Source organism: Amphiura filiformis, chromosome 18, assembly GCF_039555335.1.
Source record: "Amphiura filiformis chromosome 18, Afil_fr2py, whole genome shotgun sequence".
In the NCBI taxonomy this organism is placed as follows: Eukaryota; Metazoa; Echinodermata; class Ophiuroidea; order Amphilepidida; family Amphiuridae; genus Amphiura; species Amphiura filiformis.
The window spans coordinates 9,167,205-9,187,229 of record NC_092645.1 but is presented as its reverse complement, the minus strand read 5'-3'; the positions used below and the strand labels follow the sequence as shown (position 1 = coordinate 9,187,229).

Here is a 20,025-nt window from a genome sequence, read left to right as displayed (position 1 = left end):
GACCTCAAGTTATTGAGTATGATTTTAGTACCCGATATATCAAAGGTCTCTCCATGAATGTACGATCATCTCAAGTTATTGAGTATGATTTTAGTTCCCAATTATATAAAGGTCACTCCATGAATGTATCATCATCTTGGGATCATAGAACTGTGCCCTGACAGATGGGAATATTGGAAATCCTAGTGCCAATTGGTGTCTTTTGGGAAGTACATCTCGTACCTATTTGGCTATTCCAGTAACCTATACATTCCTATGGACCAGACCAGACCAGACCAGTCAGCTTCATGTAATTCTGCACATGCTGCCTGGCTCAAGAGATGCTTACAAGTCCTACGGTCCAGAGCTGCAGCCTCAGCCTCCTTCACAGTCCACCCAAGTAGGTCCAGCCTTGAGATGTCTCTGTGGATGACGTCTCTCCATGATGTCTTAGGACGACCAGGTTTGCGTGTCCCATGGGTTGGCTTCCAAAGATAGAGCCTCTTGGTGGTGCGTTGTTCATCCATTCGTTGTAGATGGCCAAACCACTGTAGGCGGCGCTTCCGGATAATATAATATTGATATTACGATCCTTCAACACCTTGTCCAGCTCTCTGAAAGCTCCTGTGGCTCTACCAATTCTGTTGTTCAGTTCTTTGACATTAAATGTAGACCCGTCAGCACTGCAGTAGGCACCAAAGTACTTGAAATAGTCGACTACTTTGATGAGACCTTCATTGCCTAGAGGGACAGCTGGTTTTGTAACATTGGCTCGGCTGATGGACCCGATCTCTATCTTCTTATAGCTCATCTGGAGTCCTAATTTACTGGCAGTAACACAGTCTCTTCAAAGAGAGTTATATCATCAGCGTAATCTAGATCAGCTAACTTTTCTTCTGGGTCTCTTGAACTCCTCCTTGGCAGTAGGATTAATCCTCTGTTGTTGTCATCAACAGCCCTCTTCATGGTGAAGTCAATGGCTAAGTCAAACAGTAATGGAGACCAGATATCACCCTGTCTGACTCCAGTGATGATCTTGAACCAGCTAGAAAGATTCCCTTCTGCTTTCACTGCACAGGTTGTGTCCCGATATGAACTGCTTATGATGTTGATTATCTTGGGAGGGAATCCGTAGATGCGGAGAATTTCCCACAGGGAGGGCCTGTGCACTGAGTCAAAAGCAGCCTTGAAGTCAATGAAATTAATGAGGCAGGGTAGCTGTTGGTCCAAGCACTTCTCAATGATCTGGTTTAGGCTGAAATTTGGTCTTGACAGGAACGACCCTTTCTGAAGCCTGCCTGGTAGTGTCTCATTTTCAGGTCCACTTCATCCTTTACTCTCTGGAGTTGAATGGTGGAAAAACTTTTCCAGCGATATCAATGAGTAGGAAAGGTCTCCTTCTTTGGCAAGGGTAGTATTATGCCTTTTCCCCACTCTGCTGGTGTAACCTCGTTCTTCCATACATGCTGGCAAATACGGAGCAACCATTCTCTGGTGGCATCTCTGCCGTCCTTTAGGATTTCGGGAGTGATATTGTCTACTCCCGGACCTTTGTTTGTTTCGTTTTAGAAGACCAATGGCTTTATCAACCTCCTCCCTAACTGGTGGATCCATATTGATGTTTAGTTCCTCTGCTTGGGTGAAGACAGAGAAATCTATGGTTTCCTAAGGTTCGTCAGCATTGAGCAGACCTTTGAAGTACTCAGACCATCTTTGAAGTCGTGCAGCTTTATTCTTGATGTTGTTGCCATTGACATACCCCTGACATACTCCAATCTTCCACAGTGAATTTTAAATGGGGTTATGTGTGATTTACACCCCCTGTCATGTCTTCTACAGGGCATGTGTGGATTTCAACTGAAATAGCCCATTACAGGGGCTATGCAATAAGATCTGCCCGGAAAAATTTCAAAATGACCTGTCAAAAATGCTTTCCCCCTCACGGCATGCCAAAAACACCTTGCACCATCCTCTCGAATTACTTGTACCCCTTGTTCATTTGTTAATATTTGCATATAAGAACGTTTCCGTTTTCCGTACTGTGTTTTCCTAAGCCTTCTTAGACCGTTTTATTCAAAAAAAGTACCCCATATTATAAATGTGTGCCAAAAACCTCTTGCCATCATTTTGACATGTCAAAAATATCTTGCCCCCCCTTTCGACTTGCCAAAAGTATTCTTGTCCCTCCTCTGTTTGCCCATCCTGAGGTACAGAAAATTATTGCACAACTTTACCTATAGTACTACTCTTGGAAGGTTGCTGATTAAAAATAATGAAAGATGACAAGCAATGTCTTTTAAAAAGACATCCACGATAGTTTGCGATCTTGGCCATGACCTTGGTATGACTGTTAGTATTAAGACGGAGTTTATGGTAATATCAACTGGTCGTGGCCAGGGTAAAAAAAAATCATATTCATATATTTGGGGCCGACATTTCAAAAAAAAGAAGAAATTTTGCGTACAAATATTTGTTACCATGGTAACGGCCAAAACATGTTTTCGCCATATTTGCCCATTTTCCAGCTATGGAAATAAAATAAAAAGGTCAAATTCAACAGGAAGTCCCGGATATAAAGGACTTATATTTTTGTATTGAGTAATATACCTCAAAGGGGTGGTCTTTACACATTATGCTGCCAATCATTGGTTTGCCAGATATGTTGTCAATAATATAGACCGCTAAATCGAAGACTATGTTGGCAGATTTTCAAAAATAGTAATTTTTGCCTGGCTTTGATGGCATATAACAGCTACGATAATAAGTCAGTTACAATAATATTATGCTATATGTGACCTGTCACGGCGAATGAGCCGTAAATTCCTCCCCCGGTCAAAATTGTTTTATTTTGTGTTTAGAAAATATACATCATAAGCTTTAAAATGGTATATTATTTGACTTCAAACGATATCCTGTAGCGGAGTTATGGTTTGTTGAACTTTGCTCCTTCAACAAAATGGTAGCTTTTTTCGTTTCTACGTGTGTCTCTTTTTCCACATTGCTGGCAATAAATATCAAGCAGTCATAATTGGCGGTCATATAAAATCATCCCCAAGTCAACGAGGTTCAAGAAAGTTCTCTCATTGTTAATTGTTGGTTATACATACCTATACAAAATACAATGTCTGGTAACCCACCACTTGAACAGGATTTAAGCCAAAGCAAACAAAGACCAGAGCTATTAAAAATTCTATTGCCATCTAAGGTAGAAGCTTATTATCCTCTTCAATAATAGGATTATTGATTGGAGTTTGACTATCAAAATGAGACTGATGTTGCGCCAGCTAGAGATATTGATGAATACGACCTGCATGCAGATTTTACACTGTAACTCAGAATATAATTTAGGGAATTTACGGCTCATTCGAGCTGTACGGTCACATATGTATATTGGTCCTTGGTGAACCCCTATATGAATTTGCATCTTGGGCAACGTAATTATACAGTTACAGTGTTGCCATATATGTTGACTATATGCGGTTTTTAATATAAGCCTAAACATTTACTTAAATCTTTAAGATTACTTATTTTTTCCCTATACACACTTAGGTAAAAAATGACTCTGGAGGTTCTGCATACAAAACAACTGCAGAGAAAAGGGTTCTATGAAATTGTAAGAACACCGAAATGGTTCTTTCTGCATTTTACAGAATTTAGTTTTAATATCTGAAATTATTCTTTCTGACCTTTGCGCAACCCATATTAGTTCTTCATAGAACTATTTGAGGTTATATATACAGGACAACTTAAGAACCTTTTTAGGTTCCACTTTGAACCATTTTCTAAGAGTTAAAGATATGTAAAACCGGTTTCCAGAGGAACTTCGGGCCTAGCAAATTTACAAAGATATTTTAGAAGAAAGTATCCAATTAATTTGTATGATATCAGTATTGCCAGTATGAAATTAATAATTTTGCACCATTCACTCACTATTACTTAACAACATGATTTTCACAAAATGCAGTTTATGGGTTAATGGCATCATATCAATTTATAAGCGCTCTTTAACAAAGTCATAGTTCATTGAATTTACAACCGTATGACAAAACAGGCGAACATAATAACTTTTTGCACAAGATTTACAATTTAAAGAGAATTGGCCATTGCTCATTAAAATTAAGCTAGTGTATGGACAATATAAGTGTGCTCTTTCATTTAATGACATAAAATTTGAAAAATATTGTAAGGACACTTGAGGTTTTGACTTTTAAAACCTACATTTTGGTCAAAAATTGTGCTGGATAATCAGCTTCGAAATAAGGCGCGTCTTTGCGTCAAATACCCATGAAAGTAGGCGCAGACCCGCAAATTTCATACGGTATGGGTCCGTATGACCCGTAAAAATTGAACCAAGCAAAGAGCAGAAAATCCTAGTTTTGTTGTTCCACTGGAAAATCTGGTTCACATGATACGTCCAGCTCCCTGAGTACACTTTCATTTTAGTTTCCCATCAAGTTTTCAACCCGGGTTTCAATCTACATACCATGATCGCCGTAGCTAATTCTCTCTCTTGAAATTTCAAAGGCAAGGGATTTTTTTTTCTTATTACGAGGCCTGGCTGGGACAGGTAGTTTTCAACACATTTACCACATTCGCCTTGCTATAAACATTGAATTGCGTTATCTGTTGACCTAATGAAAAAGGGGTTTTTAGGGGAAGTGTTTTCGTTCGATATAAAAAAAATTCTGATTCGATGAAGGGAACACATGGAAGTTTTCACAAAAACCAATCACAGATGCATATTTTCCAATAGATATTATGATGCTATGCACTCAACCGTGTAGTATAACACAGACTGCGTAAAGACTAGACTCGTTGCGCTTGGAAATTTCTGTGTGCTCGGGTGTATCGAGGTGGGAACTGTGCGTAGATGCATTTACAAGAGAATCGTTTTTGTAGTCAAACCTTTTCATATATTAAGGCATTTATGGCAACTTAACAAGAAACATATATCATGTACATACAAGGAATCTGGTGATGAAACATACGCCTTGATACATTCGCCTCGTTGTTTTACTTAAAATAATGATGTCGCCCGTGTTATATGAGACGATAGATGCACTCCAGTGGCTAAAACCAATACCTTTATTCTCATTCTTAAACACTTCAATTCAAATAGAAATATCATAAGTATTACAAATTTTAATCAAATTAAATCCTACATTTGACAAGGAACTACCTAGGGCTTAAAATCGGTCAGTCCCGTTGTTGCTATCATGCGCATCCGATTGGTTCAAATAGCGGGCACGCGTATCGCGTTGATGCACACTCGCTGACCCGTGTGACATCGTGTCATATCACACGGGTAAGAACCAATGAGATTGCAGGAACGTTCTCAGGTGTTTAAGAATGAGTCATGTGTGGTGATAGGCAAAGTACACGCATACCTGAACGTTGCTTTAAATTACTGGATTCATTAGACTACAGTGATCTTGTCAAGCAAGACAGGAGTTACATAATCAATATGCTTCGACTATATTTCTAAATACGTATTTATAAATACGCACGGGACCATCCCGCGCTGCCATAAAAGTCTATAGCGAGTGGTCTTCCTGTTCATTTGAATGCAAAGGCGGTAAACAACACGAGACTGTGTGCAGCAAAATTGTCTATTGTGTTCAATTTTGAGATTATATTGCAAACGTTTCCGTCGATAAACATTTTTTTCCGTCGGGAAAAAAATACTTTCAAAATGTTGTTTTTGATAACATTATTACAAATTCGGAATCCCCTAGGTGTAATAATTTGCTATTCAATTAATACTTAAATTTGATGACATTTATCTAAAGAGTTCTTATTCTTTTCAATGGCATGATGATTTGGTCATGCACGCTTGCTGGTCTTGGTATGTCGTGCCCATGGGTCACGTGCGTATTTATAAATATAGTCGAAGGTAGGTGATAGTAAATACCCTAGATCGTGGTCAGAGATCATCTTCAGTGCATATTGCATGGTTTTACAGAAGCAGCATTTTTCTGTATTCCAAAGACGTTCATTAAAATTTTTTTACCAAGATTGTATGGTTTTATTGAATGATTCAAGAAGTTGATTAAAATTACTGCAAATAAATTCACGATAACAAACAAACGAGTGATGATTAACCTTATAACCTTAAATTGAACTTTTATTTTAAACAAACTCAAACCCAAACCTCTCCATGCCCACGCAAAAACCAACCAATACATTGCTATAATCAATTAATGCTAATTGAATTTAAATACGTAATCAATACTATGTCAGTCAGCAACTTGCAGATCAGGACCACAATGAGAAAACTTAAGGTTGGTCTGAACCCTGGAATCATGGAAACTTTCGGGCCTCATAACTTCTAAATTGTTCATAGTAAGGACTTGCAACTAATGAAGTTCCAATATTCGCCGTAGAAATGACGTGATAATTGGATTAACTAACATTACAATAGATGAATACAATATTTGAATAGAACGCCCTGCACTACACGCAGATTGCACTCTTGCCACTCAATACGACGACGACGACGACGACGACGATGATGATGATGATGATGATAATTAATACACAAACGACAAAGAGGAACAAACATGCCTAGCATGTAATTCTATTTTTAACATGGAAACATTTGACCTCTTATCGCAAACTAAGATTATGCATATCTTATCTCTTCAATAAACATTGTAAAAGTCGATTTGGCCTTGGCACGTGGGCCTTGCCGAAAATATGTCACATGCTGTTCAAATTATAAAGACACAGTTTATTGACCTTATAATGTCTGTGCACTCATAAATTGACCTCTGAGCGTATTGGGTATAAACGCGTCATCCTCTATAACAGCAGGTTAACTTTCTTGTTGAATGGAGGCCTCGAGGTCACTGAACTGTGTATTTGGAGATGATGTATTTTTTGCTCATAGCACACGTGTTAAGCAAAAACATATACATGAGAAGTAAAGCATAAATACTAAAAATAAGTTGTATAAGAGGTATGTACAGAAACCATGTAATGAAAGGCTTAATACATTCTAGAAAATTTAATACAGAAACAAATTAAACAGTTTAATACGAAAATCTAAAAGGGAGTATTACAAAAGGAAATTTGAAACAGTAAAGCATAATTTACGAAAAACTTGGAAAACAATCAATAATATCATTGGCCGTAATAAGAAAAGTAATATTCAAACTCAATTCAAAAGTACACAATTAGGTCATGTGATCTCAGATCCTCAAATGATTTCCGACAAATTTAATGACTTTTTTACAAGCATTGGGCCAAAATTAGCATCCACAATAGTTACAGATGGGAAGAACTATTATGATTACTTGAAAACACCATCAAATAGTAGCATGTATATGAAACCAGTTGTAAAAGAGGAAATTGTAAAGATTATACATAAGTTCAACCAAAATAAAAGTGCCGGTCATGATGATATAGGCAATTTTGTTGTCAAAAGGATAGCAAATGAAATATCAATACCTCTCACTGTAATTTTTAATATTTCCATTACTACTGGAAAAGTTCCTGATGAATTGAAGATTGCAAAAGTAATCCCTATCTACAAGAAGGATAGTCATGACGTGTTTTCCAACTATCGACCTGTCTCTGTTCTTCCATGTTTTTCAAAGATTCTTGAAAGACTAGTGTTCAACAGATGCATGAATTACATTAATAAATACAATATTTTAAATGAAAAACAATTTGGTTTTAGGTCTAATCATTCTACGTATATGGCAATTTTGGAATTAGTTGATAAAATCAGTACTTCAGTTGAAAATAATGAAACTACAGCAGGAATATTTTTAGATTTGTCTAAAGCCTTCGACACAATTGATCACAGCATTTTGTTATACAAGTTAGAGTATTATGGGTTCAGGGGAAATGTATTAAATTGGTTTACAGATTATTTGTACAATAGGAAACAATATGTATATTACAATTCATGTAAATCCACCTATATGAGCATTTCGTGTGGTGTACCTCAGGGGTCGATTTTAGGCCCATTACTATTCATACTGTATGTTAATGATATTGTAAATACTACCTCTGTTCTAGAATTTGTTTTGTTTGCAGACGACACTACTATTACCTATTCACACCCAGATATTATATCTAAACTTGATCTCATTAACAAGGAACTAGAAGAGGTCAATAATTGGTTTAAAGCAAATAAGCTGTCTGTAAATGCAAGCAAGACAAATTACATGCTACTCGGTACAAGTCGTAAAACATGTATTTATAATGATAGTGTTAACATTGTATTGGATAACACGAATTTGGAAAGAGTTAAAAATACAAAATTTCTTGGAGTAACTATTGACGAGAACCTGACATGGAAAAACCAGATCGATAACATTGCAAAAAACATGTCTAAGGGTATAGGAGTCATTAACAAAATTAAACATTTCGTACCTGAGCATATTCTATATTCATTATATTGTACACTGATACTTCCTTATGTTAATTACGGTATTATAGCATGGGGCAGCACTTGTAAAACATACTTAGATAAACTTTTCAAGCTGCAAAAGAGGGCACTTCGAATTGTATCAAATAGTCATTACCTAAGTCATTCCGCTCCTCTGTTTCAGAACTATAAAGTACTTAATGTCTACGATACCTATGGTCTTGAATTAAGTACTTTTATGTATAAACATTTTACAAATCAACTTCCAGAAGCATTTCAAAAGTATTTTGTAAGGCAGAGTACTCTGCACAAGTACCACACGAGAAATAATGAAGATTACCAGGTTCCTAAATCTAAAACGAATTTCGCTCATAAAACCTTAAAAATAGCGGGCCCAATTAAGTGGAATTCACTTGAGAAACATATAAAGAATATCAAGACGATCAAGCATTTCAAAACCAAAGTGAAAGATAATATTATTCTTAATTACATTTAGTATTTTATCTAATTTCCTTGCACGGCTTAAAGTAATTTAATTGTGTATCGTATTATCTGTAATACAGTTAATGTATAGTATTGAATTTATCACGGTAATTCTTTTTTGCATATTCTTGATCACAAAACAGGCTTTTTTGGTTTTTTGGTTAGGGTAAATGAGGGTGGGTGGGTTGTGCATTGACATTTTGCGGTATATTTTGTTGTTGTTGTTATTTTGAAACTTTTTTGTTGTTGCTAGGACAGGGGGTTCTTAATACAGGCCATCCGGCCTTCCGAGAACCTCCTCATTCAATGTATGTGTTTAATTGTTGTGCTGTTATATTTTATATTTGAATGAAATAAAGATGAATGAATGAATACTGTGATCATCTTCTCTGCTGTGAGTGATACCATAGAAACGTGCTCTTTGTTTAAACATTACAAGTAACATGAGTGGCAAACATTAATGTTTCATATTGCTTGCAACCCCTCTCCCCCCCAAAAGCAATGTTGGAGCCAATACTAGACCAATTGTCCGTTCCTGTCTCAGTATCAAAACAACATTGACTGGTGGGTGCGGGAGGGGGGGGGTTGAGAATTTCATACTAAATTAAATCCCTCATCACTGCCAACATCGTCACCATCACGACTCTAATAATCATCTGACATCAGTTGTATTATCCATCATCATCATCATCATCATCATCAACATCATCATCATCATCATCATCATCATCATCAACAACAACAACAACAACAACAACAACAACAACAACAACAACAACAACAACAACAACAACAACAACAACAACAACAACAACAACAACAACAACAACAACAAAAAACAACAACAAAAACAACATCATCATCATCTAAACCATCATCATCATCACCATCATCATCATCATCGTCGTCATCATCATTTACACTATAGCCACACAAATAGAAATCTTACATTAACTGCAAGTCATCAAAAAAACAATATATTTTAAACAAATTATTGTTTTATTACTTGCGCACAGTTTGCAACAACAACATCAACTGCTAGATTATGCTCAAATGAAAAATACAATAGACTCTCAAAAATCTATAATGAAATAATATTTTGTTATAGAGTGTTTTTGGTGAAAGCTAAAAAAGTTTGAGCAACTAAAGTACCGATACAAGCGTATACGAACAAATATTATAGTAAAGCCAATCAATTGTATTGGCATATTTATAGCTGTATGGTATAAATTTACCTTTAATTAAAATCACTTTATATGCTTCTAGACGAGGTTTTACGTTACCTGTGTATGTCTGCAATCATAGATTGAATACAATACCGCTCTTTTCAAAGATACTTATCATACAGGTGCGAGTGATCAGCATTTCTTTGACGGCTATGGTTCTATGGACAGGTACCGCGCGCGTGAAAGTTGTAGTGCATTGCGATATATTCAAAAATCTATTGCTATGGTAGTTAATCCGATTATTACGTCACTTATACCAGTCTACGGCGAATAGAAGAGCCCGGAAGACTCTAAATGGAATTTTGGTAGTGTATCACAAGTTAAGGACGGAGTCAGATTTTTGTGTGATAGGAATGATTTCTACATATAATTAAAATATCAGAGGTAATTTATATCTTGGTAAACACTGCAGCCTATATATATTAACGGCCATGTTGGGTGTGCGCATGAAGTGTCAACCAGAACCATAAATTACATGGTGCTTATGTTTCCTGGGGATGTATAATCCATATTGTAGGGATATCGCATATAATAAGGTTACATTTATCTGCATCCTTGAGGTTTTGGTAAAGATATGATGGCCTGTGTCAGAGGATCCGCTGCAAATGCTGGTAAAATGTGTATTAACCGGGCGACTGTTTTGACGAGTATTCCTACCGGATACCGTGACCATGGATACCATGCAAACAACGCATGCTCAATAGCATCTGTTACGAAGTGGAGTCTCGGATCGGAACCTTCCTCAGCTTCCTTAGCAACGCCTTTCACTGGATGGGAAAGACATATGTAAAAAGAATAACAATTTAAATGAAATTATCTTTGAAGAGAATGACATGACATGACTTATTCTTTGATCCCCCCCAAGTTGATTAAAAAATACGTATGGTAATAAAGTAGCCTGCTCCATGGAAGAGCTATATACATGTAACGTGGATAGGAACCAATTAATTAAAGGGGACAGGGTAAAATTCGGGTACACGATTTGTGGAATATTTTCAGATAAAAAGAGTGGCAGGGGACACTTGTCCCTGTTGCACTAAACGCTCAAATAAGCGTGCAAATCATGAAATTGATAATCACTTGAGCTTATTTTAGCGAATATGTTGTTAGATCTGCCACCTTTCCCGGGGGCTTAATTTCTTTTGTTGCAACCAACACAAATTAAACTAGACATAGCTGTGGTCTAAGCTGTGGACCCCTTAATGACATTTAACACCAAAATCTTTGAACACCCTATAGACATTAGCTAATGTCAATGCATGTGTGCACGTTTCATCACTCTATGTTATTTGTGGCAGAAGAGGCATTTTGAAGGTTTTCGTCTCTGACCTGAAATGACCCTTAATGACCTTTGACTCAATTAAAAATACCACGTGTATACTGGGTTACATCAATTCATGTGTGAACATACCGTCACTGTGCTATGTTTTTGGTTTTATACCGGAAGTGACCCCCAAATCAGTGTATGATTCATAGACACTGGGTAATAGCGATGCATGTGTGCAAGTTGCGCGACTGTCCTACGCGTAGCTGGTCGAATCCAACCAAAAGTGTCCACGGGCCAAAAATAAAAGTCCGAAATAAAAATGTCTCCACAATTTTTTCCTTTTGCCCATTGATTGATGACATATTGGCCTTATAGGAACCAAAAGTGCCATTACTAATCTTGAAAAATAAATCCAGGACGTGTGATAGTAAATGTGATACCAAAACCCAATGTTACCTACGAATACCACTAGGATGCTTTCACTATCGCAATACTAATCAACCTAAAACAAATGGAATATTCCCATTAATGCTTTTTTCGTGTAATGTAGATCACAGGGTGTCAGGAAAATGCTAACTCAACCAGAAAATATTTGTTTTTATTTTTATAACGTGATCAATATGATCTTAGTCAATTTATGCTAGTTTATTTTTGAAAATGAAGTTTAGGTCAGTTTCTGTATTTTATTTATCAAATGAGGATGAATCAATTTACACATTGTATAAGAACGAGTATGATATATGTTTTCAAGAATATTGGGAATTATACGCATACACCTAACGCTTTATACAATGAAAAGGTGAATAAACCCGGGTATTCGTAGGTAACATGAGCGATTTAACAATATCTATATTGAGTTTATAGGTTTAAATTTTGCTATTATGGTAATGAATTAATAAAATGGTAGTTTTAGATCCCTTTCAGATGGTACGTCCAAATGAATAAATGCTATTACCTTAGATCAACATTTTTTTGATGCTTTTAGCAAGATTTTGACCACTTCATTTTGATATACAAGTAGTTAATCAGCAATTTTACATAATAAATAATTGTTGAATGAATCCATATATGGGTAATAATAGTGTCCTGGGGTACCGCTTAAAGTTTTTGACAATTAATTTCCATTGGTAGGGACACTTCATTACACATGTCATGTATTATGCTGTATTCGTAAGTAACATTTCAGTACTTGTAGGTAAGAATTAGACTTTTGGTGGATATCGCAATCAAAACTTCATTTTATAAAGCACTTTGAATGTATTATTTTCTTTATGTGCGTTTATTGATACTTTAGACCCTATCATGTATTAATAATGTCGGTTCACAACGGTTGAAAGAGGATTGAAGTAAGAAACAAAGGCACTAAAGTGACTTTAATTTGCTTAATTGCACACAAATCGCCCTAAAACCGTTATTGCAGACTTGTGAAGTCCATCTTGGAGTCAGTTACGTCTTGTGGCCTTTCGTTTGAGGGCAACTACAATTAGCTTTATACCAGGGTCCATCAATGTGTTGTCTAGATCATGAGACAATGAGAACAGTCGTTTTTTCCATGGTATTCGTAGGTAACCTTAGCGAAAACGTCAAAAGTTACCTTCGAATAAATCAATTTGGACACAAATTACTAAGAAACCAGAAGGTCGGTAACCATTTAAAATGAAGCACACATGACAGCTGACAAATCCAAGTATTTATCCCCTTCTAATCTTCTTTGAATCTGATTTTTCTTTCAAATGAGCAGACCGTCGTCTATTTCAGTACATATTTTTCACCAATTAAGCCGTATTCAGTTTTGCATGGTGGGCATGTATGTGAATTCGCAACTTTCATTGACATATGATTTGATAGCAAACATACAGGCCTTCGTTATGTACCAATATGGGCATTGGCATGAATGGCGGTGTTTCACAATACTGTCATGATGTCAAAGTGTATTCGTAGGTAACATTCGGTTACCGAAATTTACCTACGAATACTTGCTTTTATTGTTGACTTCTCAGAAATATTTAAACGCAGGTTATTGAAACTTGGTAGAAATAAAGAGTGTATTACCCTGCACCTATTGCTTAACTATTGTTTACTATTCTCTCACTTTGTGGAAATGGCACAGCTTTTAAAATGTATTCGGAGGTAATGCATATTTTTACCAAACCTACCTTTGTGCCATTTAGAATTTCTGGCAGCTAAACACAATAATAAAGATGTCCGAATGCAATGCATTTCAGTATTGGACATATCAAAGCTTGTATCAATTGCGCATTTATTAGTGATTTCCATTTTTAAAGATATATCTAGTGCTATGAAAAATTGTATTCGTAGGTATTGTAAAAAAATACCACTCAAAGAATTATCACAAAAAATTCATAATTATGTACAAATATGTGAAAAATTGAACAGGCAATCTTTGAATACACACCTTTCAGGAAATCAATTTAGATTCAATCCAATGACTTCTTTTCATAACTGATTTAGATGTTTTTAAAATACTTTAAGAAATATTTTGAAAAAATGGGTAAAAAATAGCATGTTTTGGGGTCTCTGTGTCTAAGTTTTTCACAGAAGGAGGTCTTATTATATATGGCGCGAAGCGTATGATCAAGACGAATAAACACAATACAAAAACGAATGCCAATTGATTAATACTTTTAAGTTATGGCCCTGAACATGCCGTGTACACTTTTCGTTGGATTCGACCAGCTACGTAATTTGGGGGAGAAGTATCATTTTGAAGGTATTTCGTTTTATACCGGAAGTGATCCCTTAATGACCTTTGACCCAAATAAAACACATATTGATTGCGTATCCACAATTTATGTGTGAACATACCGTCACTCTGCTATGTTTTCTTAGCTTATCAAAAAACTGAAGGTACAGGGTGTCCCAAAAGTCTCGATACCTTTTTAAACCATTGTATCTTTAAGAAGAAATAGTATACAGAAAATATGAAAATATATTTAGAAAGAGGACATTTGGGCCATTTTTTTGGTACCAAACGTGCTAATATTTGCATGTTGTAGTATGAAGATACGAGCAAATGTTTATCATATTGGAAAATCGTTCTTTCAACCGGAGAAACAAAAACACTTAATTAAATGCAAACGAATTGTCAAATTAACACCATCTTCTGCATTTGCTCACAATCCTAACAAAGTGACTTGGTAAAGTAATTTTCCTTATCTCAAGGATTTAATAATGTTTTGATTGAGTTGATACCCTATCATTACTGAATTGTCACATTGAAACTCCCCTTTTCATGCTATAAAGTCAGAAGACATTATGCATGAATATAGCGCATATGCAAAAATGGTTAATGGGAACAAATCACCAGGAACATTGTCAAATTGAAACACTATTCCCAACAACTTCACATTATTTTTATTTTGTTCTTCCGTAGTTTGGACTTTTGTTTTGTTTTGCAAGTAGTCTATTCGGAATATGTTCAAGATGTCCATCATATAAATTCGCACACTCGCGTACTCTGACGGTGAAGTACTGAATGACGCTTCTGCAAGTGTCTCTTTCAAGTTTTCTTATCTCACTCTTTATGTTTTCCTTCAAGTCTGGTATGCTGCGAGGTTTTGTGCTATACACTCGGTCTTTGAGATAACCCCACAGAAAAAAATCAGGTTGACTTAAATCCGGAGAATGAGGTGGCCAAGTTTGATCAGTTTTGAGGAACATGATCTTCTCATGGAAACGATTTTCAAGCCATTGGAGAGTCACTTTGGCTGTGTGTGGAGTCGCACCGTCCTGGTGAAACCATTCTTTTGCTCTGCTACCCCCCCCATTCAAGCGCATTCAAGCGGTTTGTTTTTGCACAGTGCTGACATTTTGTATGCACGAATAAGTGATAAATGGCGTTGTATCAACATGACTTACAATATTCAACAACACGTACACATTCACATTCTTTGGTTTTATGCCGAAACGAAATCGGTCAAACTTACTCAAAAGAAGTTCAACGAACATTATCAACTCACTGGACATGCTCGAGCACCATCAAAATGCTGCATAAAAACATTGTCAACATATTCTTTAAGACAGGATCAGTACGTGATTCAGTGCGCTATGGACGTAGGAAGACAAGGCGATACACGAAACATTGATAAAGTAAGACGTGCTGTATCAGCAAGCCCAAGAAGATCTGTGAATGTTCAGAAAAGGAATGACTGCTGTATGGTACTACGCGTTATGTGCCTATACATTCATCTAACATTATTTTTAAGTAGGAGGCACAAAAGGGGGCAAGTTTGGTACCAAAAACATTGCCTAAGTGTCTTCTTTCCAAATATGTTTTCAAATTTTTTGTATACCATTTCTTCTTAAAGATACAAAGGTTTAAAAAGGTATCGAGACTTTTGGGACACCCTGTATTTGGTTTTACATCGGAAGTAGCCCCTTAATGCAAGGCCTTTGTAATAGTGATTGGCCATACTAATTAAAGATGAAGGTCATTTACATAAATGTTGATGATACATACATTCTTCTATGCAGTTTCTGCCATAAAAGTCCCGTTGACTCTGAGTCATTCTGTTCCAACTAATTTCAAGTTTATCGCCAATGTTTTTTGCATTAGTTATGTTCGTTGCAAAGAACGCTGGTTGTATGATGTGAACGGATACAGAAGAATGGCGCATTTGCTGTCTAAAAATGACACAAACAATAAAATGAAATACACACATGTTAATATATTTTATTGCATATTCAATAGTACTATAATATTCCGATCAGCTCGTAAAGGTGTGGGACTTTATTAACATATTGACAGTAATAAATTCCGAATAATTCTCTTCTGTTACGAGCCGATCACGTTATAGCTGGCTATAGGATATCCTGCTTATTTATCCTGAATTTATGCTAAAAGCAATTGGTTTGTTGCCAATGAGGTAACACGCTTTTTTTGCTTTGAGAAGTGCGCTACAACATTGTACAATGTACCTCATTGTATGCATAGATCAAATGTCAATCGCTCGTCGCTCAGCGATGAAGTATAAATTCAGCTTGACAGAAAGAGAAAAGGGAAACTAAAGACTAAAGTGATAAAAGTGAAAATGAAATCTTTGTTTAAGTCACAGAAAACGTGTTGAAAAAGGTTAAGACAGTAATTGAATATTGGAATGAACAAAGTAAACAATTAATACTGGTCGTACCTGAGGCAGTCAGAGAATGCTTCCAGACCGCACTTAGACATCTCATATCCGCCAGATGGTATTGGCGCTAATGTAATACCGCTAGACATATTCACGATACGACCTTTGGCCTTTCTCAATAGAGGTGTGAAAACATTGGTGACCTCAATAGGCCCAAGCAGATTGATTTCTAACACTCTGCGGAATTCGTCTCTTGTTGACCATTCATAGTAGCCACCGTTTCCTGAAATACCGGCATTGTTAACTAGACCCCATAGACCTGAATAGAAACAGAGAAAGCACAATTTATGGTAATTAACAACACTTACACCAGTGGTCACGCGATCACGTGCTAACCACCGATGGGACCAGGCTCAAGCTAAGCTTAAAAGCTTATACATGTATATTAAAGCATGCTGGCCTATATGAAGAGAAAAGAAAGAAACAGAATTGAAGAAAAAGAGCAAAGAAAAGAAAGGTCACTTCCAACAAATCAATTGTACAATTTTGGTCTTAACCCATGGGTCGAGAAAATACATAGGATCATTGAAAGGCTGTAGGACGGCAGGCAAACATACGTCGTGAGGAATAAAGTTAAATCATTTTCTTCTTGCAAGGTCAAATTTCATTTATGACAAATGTTATGAAATTTTAATTTCAAGAAAAACCAGTGTTCCATTTGGAAGAAGCGGACTCTTCTTATTATAAACATTAACACCAATGGATGCCAAATCATTTATACATTGATACAGCTTTATTCACTCAAATACTCTCAACCAAACTCACCAGGTTTGTCAACGAGCACTTTGTCTACCACCTCAAATGCTACTTGTATACTCTCACTATTGCTGACATCCATTACCATAGCATGCAGACGAGCCGAAGACACTTTCGTCAAGGATTCTGCTCCTGCTGACGTCAGACAAGTGGCGAAAATATAACATCCCTTTTTGTCAAGACTTCTGGCTAGAAGATTGCCAAACCCACTATCGCATCCGGTTATGAGAATATAGCGGTTTTGAGGATTGAGTTTTATCTTGCTTAGAGTCCACATCAGTAGAAACACCACAATAATAAGAACGCTAAGCCATAAGAGCCACATTGCTGTAAGTAGTGTTTCTAAAAAGAATTGATGATTATAATAAAAACACCATATCAGGAACAAAATATCATAAAAGAGAATATCTAGGGCTGTTACCCAGAGCCTTTATAGTGACAGAAAAACGCATGCTCATTAGCTATATGTGACCGTACATGGCGAATGAGCCGTAAATTCCTCCCCGGTCAATTTTGTTTTATTTCGTGTTTAGAAATATACATCATAAGTTTTAAAATGGTATATTATTTGACTTCAAACGATATCCACAAGCGGGGTTATGGTTTGTTGAACTTTGCTCCTTCAACAAAATGGTAGCTTTTTTCCCTTTCTACATGTGTCTGTTTTACCATATTGCTGGCAATAAATATCAAACAGTCATAATTGGCGGTCATTTCAAATCAACCCCAAGTCAACGAGGTTCAAGATAGTTCTCTCATTGTTAATGGTTAGTTATACATACCTAGACAAAATACAATGCCTGGTAACCCACCACTTGAACAGGATTTAGCCAAAGCAAATAAAGACCAGAGCTATTAAAAATTCTATAGCCATCTAAGGTAGAAGCTTATTATCCTCTTCAACAATAGGATTATTGATTGGTGTTTGACTATCAAAATGAGATAGATGTCGCGCCAGCTACAGGTACCGATGAATACGACCTTCATGCACATTTTACACTGTAACTCAGAATACAATTTAGGGAATTTACGGCTCATTCGTGCTGTACGGTCACATATGCGATTCATGTGTCGTTATTTCGCTCGTACATATTGCTTGCACGTATGCACATTACAGCAAATGTTTCCCAGCAAACACAAAACGTTTTTAAAACGTTTTATACATGTTATATTTTGGGGTTTTGGTTTTGGTAAAAACCTTTTAATAACATTAAAATGTTGGGTTATATAAAGGTCATAAAAACGCTGTAAAACGTTTTGTATGAAAACACACTACAAAAATATTTGTAAAATGTTTTAAAAATGTTATTGTAAAATATGTTTTGAAACATTTTTTGCTAAATATTTTGTCAACATTTAAGGGATCTGGAATAAGCGTTTTGAGCGTTTCGACAGTATTTTTTGTGGGACATGAGAGCACATCAGACATATCGAATTGCATTCTGAATACGAAGAATGTCTTTCTGATACAATACAAATTTTATGACAAATTATTAAAATTTGATATTTTTCACATTTTTGATATATAACAGTCCCCGAAGTAAATTTTATAAATCTAATGACATATTCTTAAAGTGTATGTAGCTGGGAGGAAAAGCCGACGATCAATTGACAATTTTGACCTTTCATATTGAAGATATGGATTTTTTCCCAAAAGGACATAATTTATTTTGATGTTTTGGGAAAAAAAATCCATATCTTCAATACGAAAGGTAAAAATTTTCAATTGATCGTCGGCTTTTCATCCCACCTACATACACTTTAAGTATAAATCATCAGATTTATAAAGTATAAATCATCAGATTTATAAAATTTCAAAATATCAAAATTATTTGATATCAGAAGGACATTCTTCGTATTCAGAATGCAATTCGATATGTCTGATGTGCTCTAACGTCCCGCAATAAATACTGTCCAAACGTTCATACATTCAATAACATTATGTTAGAATATTTGCCATAAGTTATCATAAAATGTTTTTAATGTTATGAAAACGTTTTATACCCTTTATATAGATGAGGTGACATGTGTTTACATTTGATACGCCCTCTATTGGCCTGAGATCAAAATTGACAGGCAAAAAACACTATAGTTTACATGGAAGAAGTTGATTTTGTTTCATTAACTTTGGTTTCAAAGCAAATAATAATAAAAACATTATTAAACTTGTTTACAAATGCATCAAGCTATATTTATAATATCACACAAAGAGATATATGTGGTCTGCCATAGACACTCCTGTGTTATTTTGCCTGGCTAGAAACAACAGAGGGCGGTCTGAATGTAAACATGTGACATCATAGGTCACCTCATCTATACCCCGGGTATATACCCTTTATATAATCATTTAAACGTTTTCTGGCAACCTTTTCTAACCTTTTGCGAATGATGTCGAAAACGTTTTGTGTTTGCTGGGTTGTTTCTTCCCCTTAACCAACGCTTTGATGTTGTCACTATTATTAACAGCAAACGAGAATGACCTTGAATTTGTTAAAGCTAATCAAAAATAGTGACACTATCAATCATATTATAATGCTTGTTTACACAGTATTTGCACCATTATTTGCTGAATCAGGAAATGATAACTAAATGACTTCAATCTTCAATCTTTCAATCTTTTATTTTTCATCAATCTCATAAAGCATATAATGTAACAACAGAGGTAAATTAAATTATTGCACATTAACAAGTATTGATGAAGGCAGGTACATCACAAGGCCAAGAGGCCTGAAAACGATGTACCACCTTATAACATATAATTGTAATTGTACATTAAATAATCAAAAC

General features: G+C 35.8%; 1 protein-coding gene across 1 annotated transcript; it reads right to left on the bottom strand.

The window, feature by feature from the left end:
• Window positions 1-798: 798 nt before the first annotated feature.
• On the bottom strand, window positions 799-17,563 carry LOC140138950 (retinol dehydrogenase 16-like). The gene is made up of 5 exons (XM_072160730.1): window positions 17,248-17,563; window positions 16,483-16,741; window positions 15,813-15,976; window positions 10,723-10,832; window positions 799-1,164 (listed from the first exon to the last, which is right to left on the bottom strand). The coding sequence occupies exons 1-5, from the start codon at window positions 17,561-17,563 to the stop codon at window positions 799-801; spliced, it is 1,215 nt and encodes a 404-aa protein (XP_072016831.1).
• Between the last annotated feature and the right edge of the window lie 2,462 nt (window positions 17,564-20,025).

Bases quoted from the DNA above. Each gene is read 5' to 3' on its own strand.
- LOC140138950 (XM_072160730.1), bottom strand. From the start codon at position 17,563: ATGTGGCTCTTATGGCTTAGCGTTCTTATTATTGTGGTGTTTCTACTG. The intron at 16,742-17,247 runs GTGAGTTTGGTT...GTTTCTATTCAG, and splicing joins AGTGCTCGTTGACAAACCTG to GTCTATGGGGTCTAGTTAAC. The intron at 1,165-10,722 runs GTAGGAATACTC...ATTGACTTCAAG, and splicing joins ATCCATGGTCACGGTATCCG to GCTGCTTTTGACTCAGTGCA.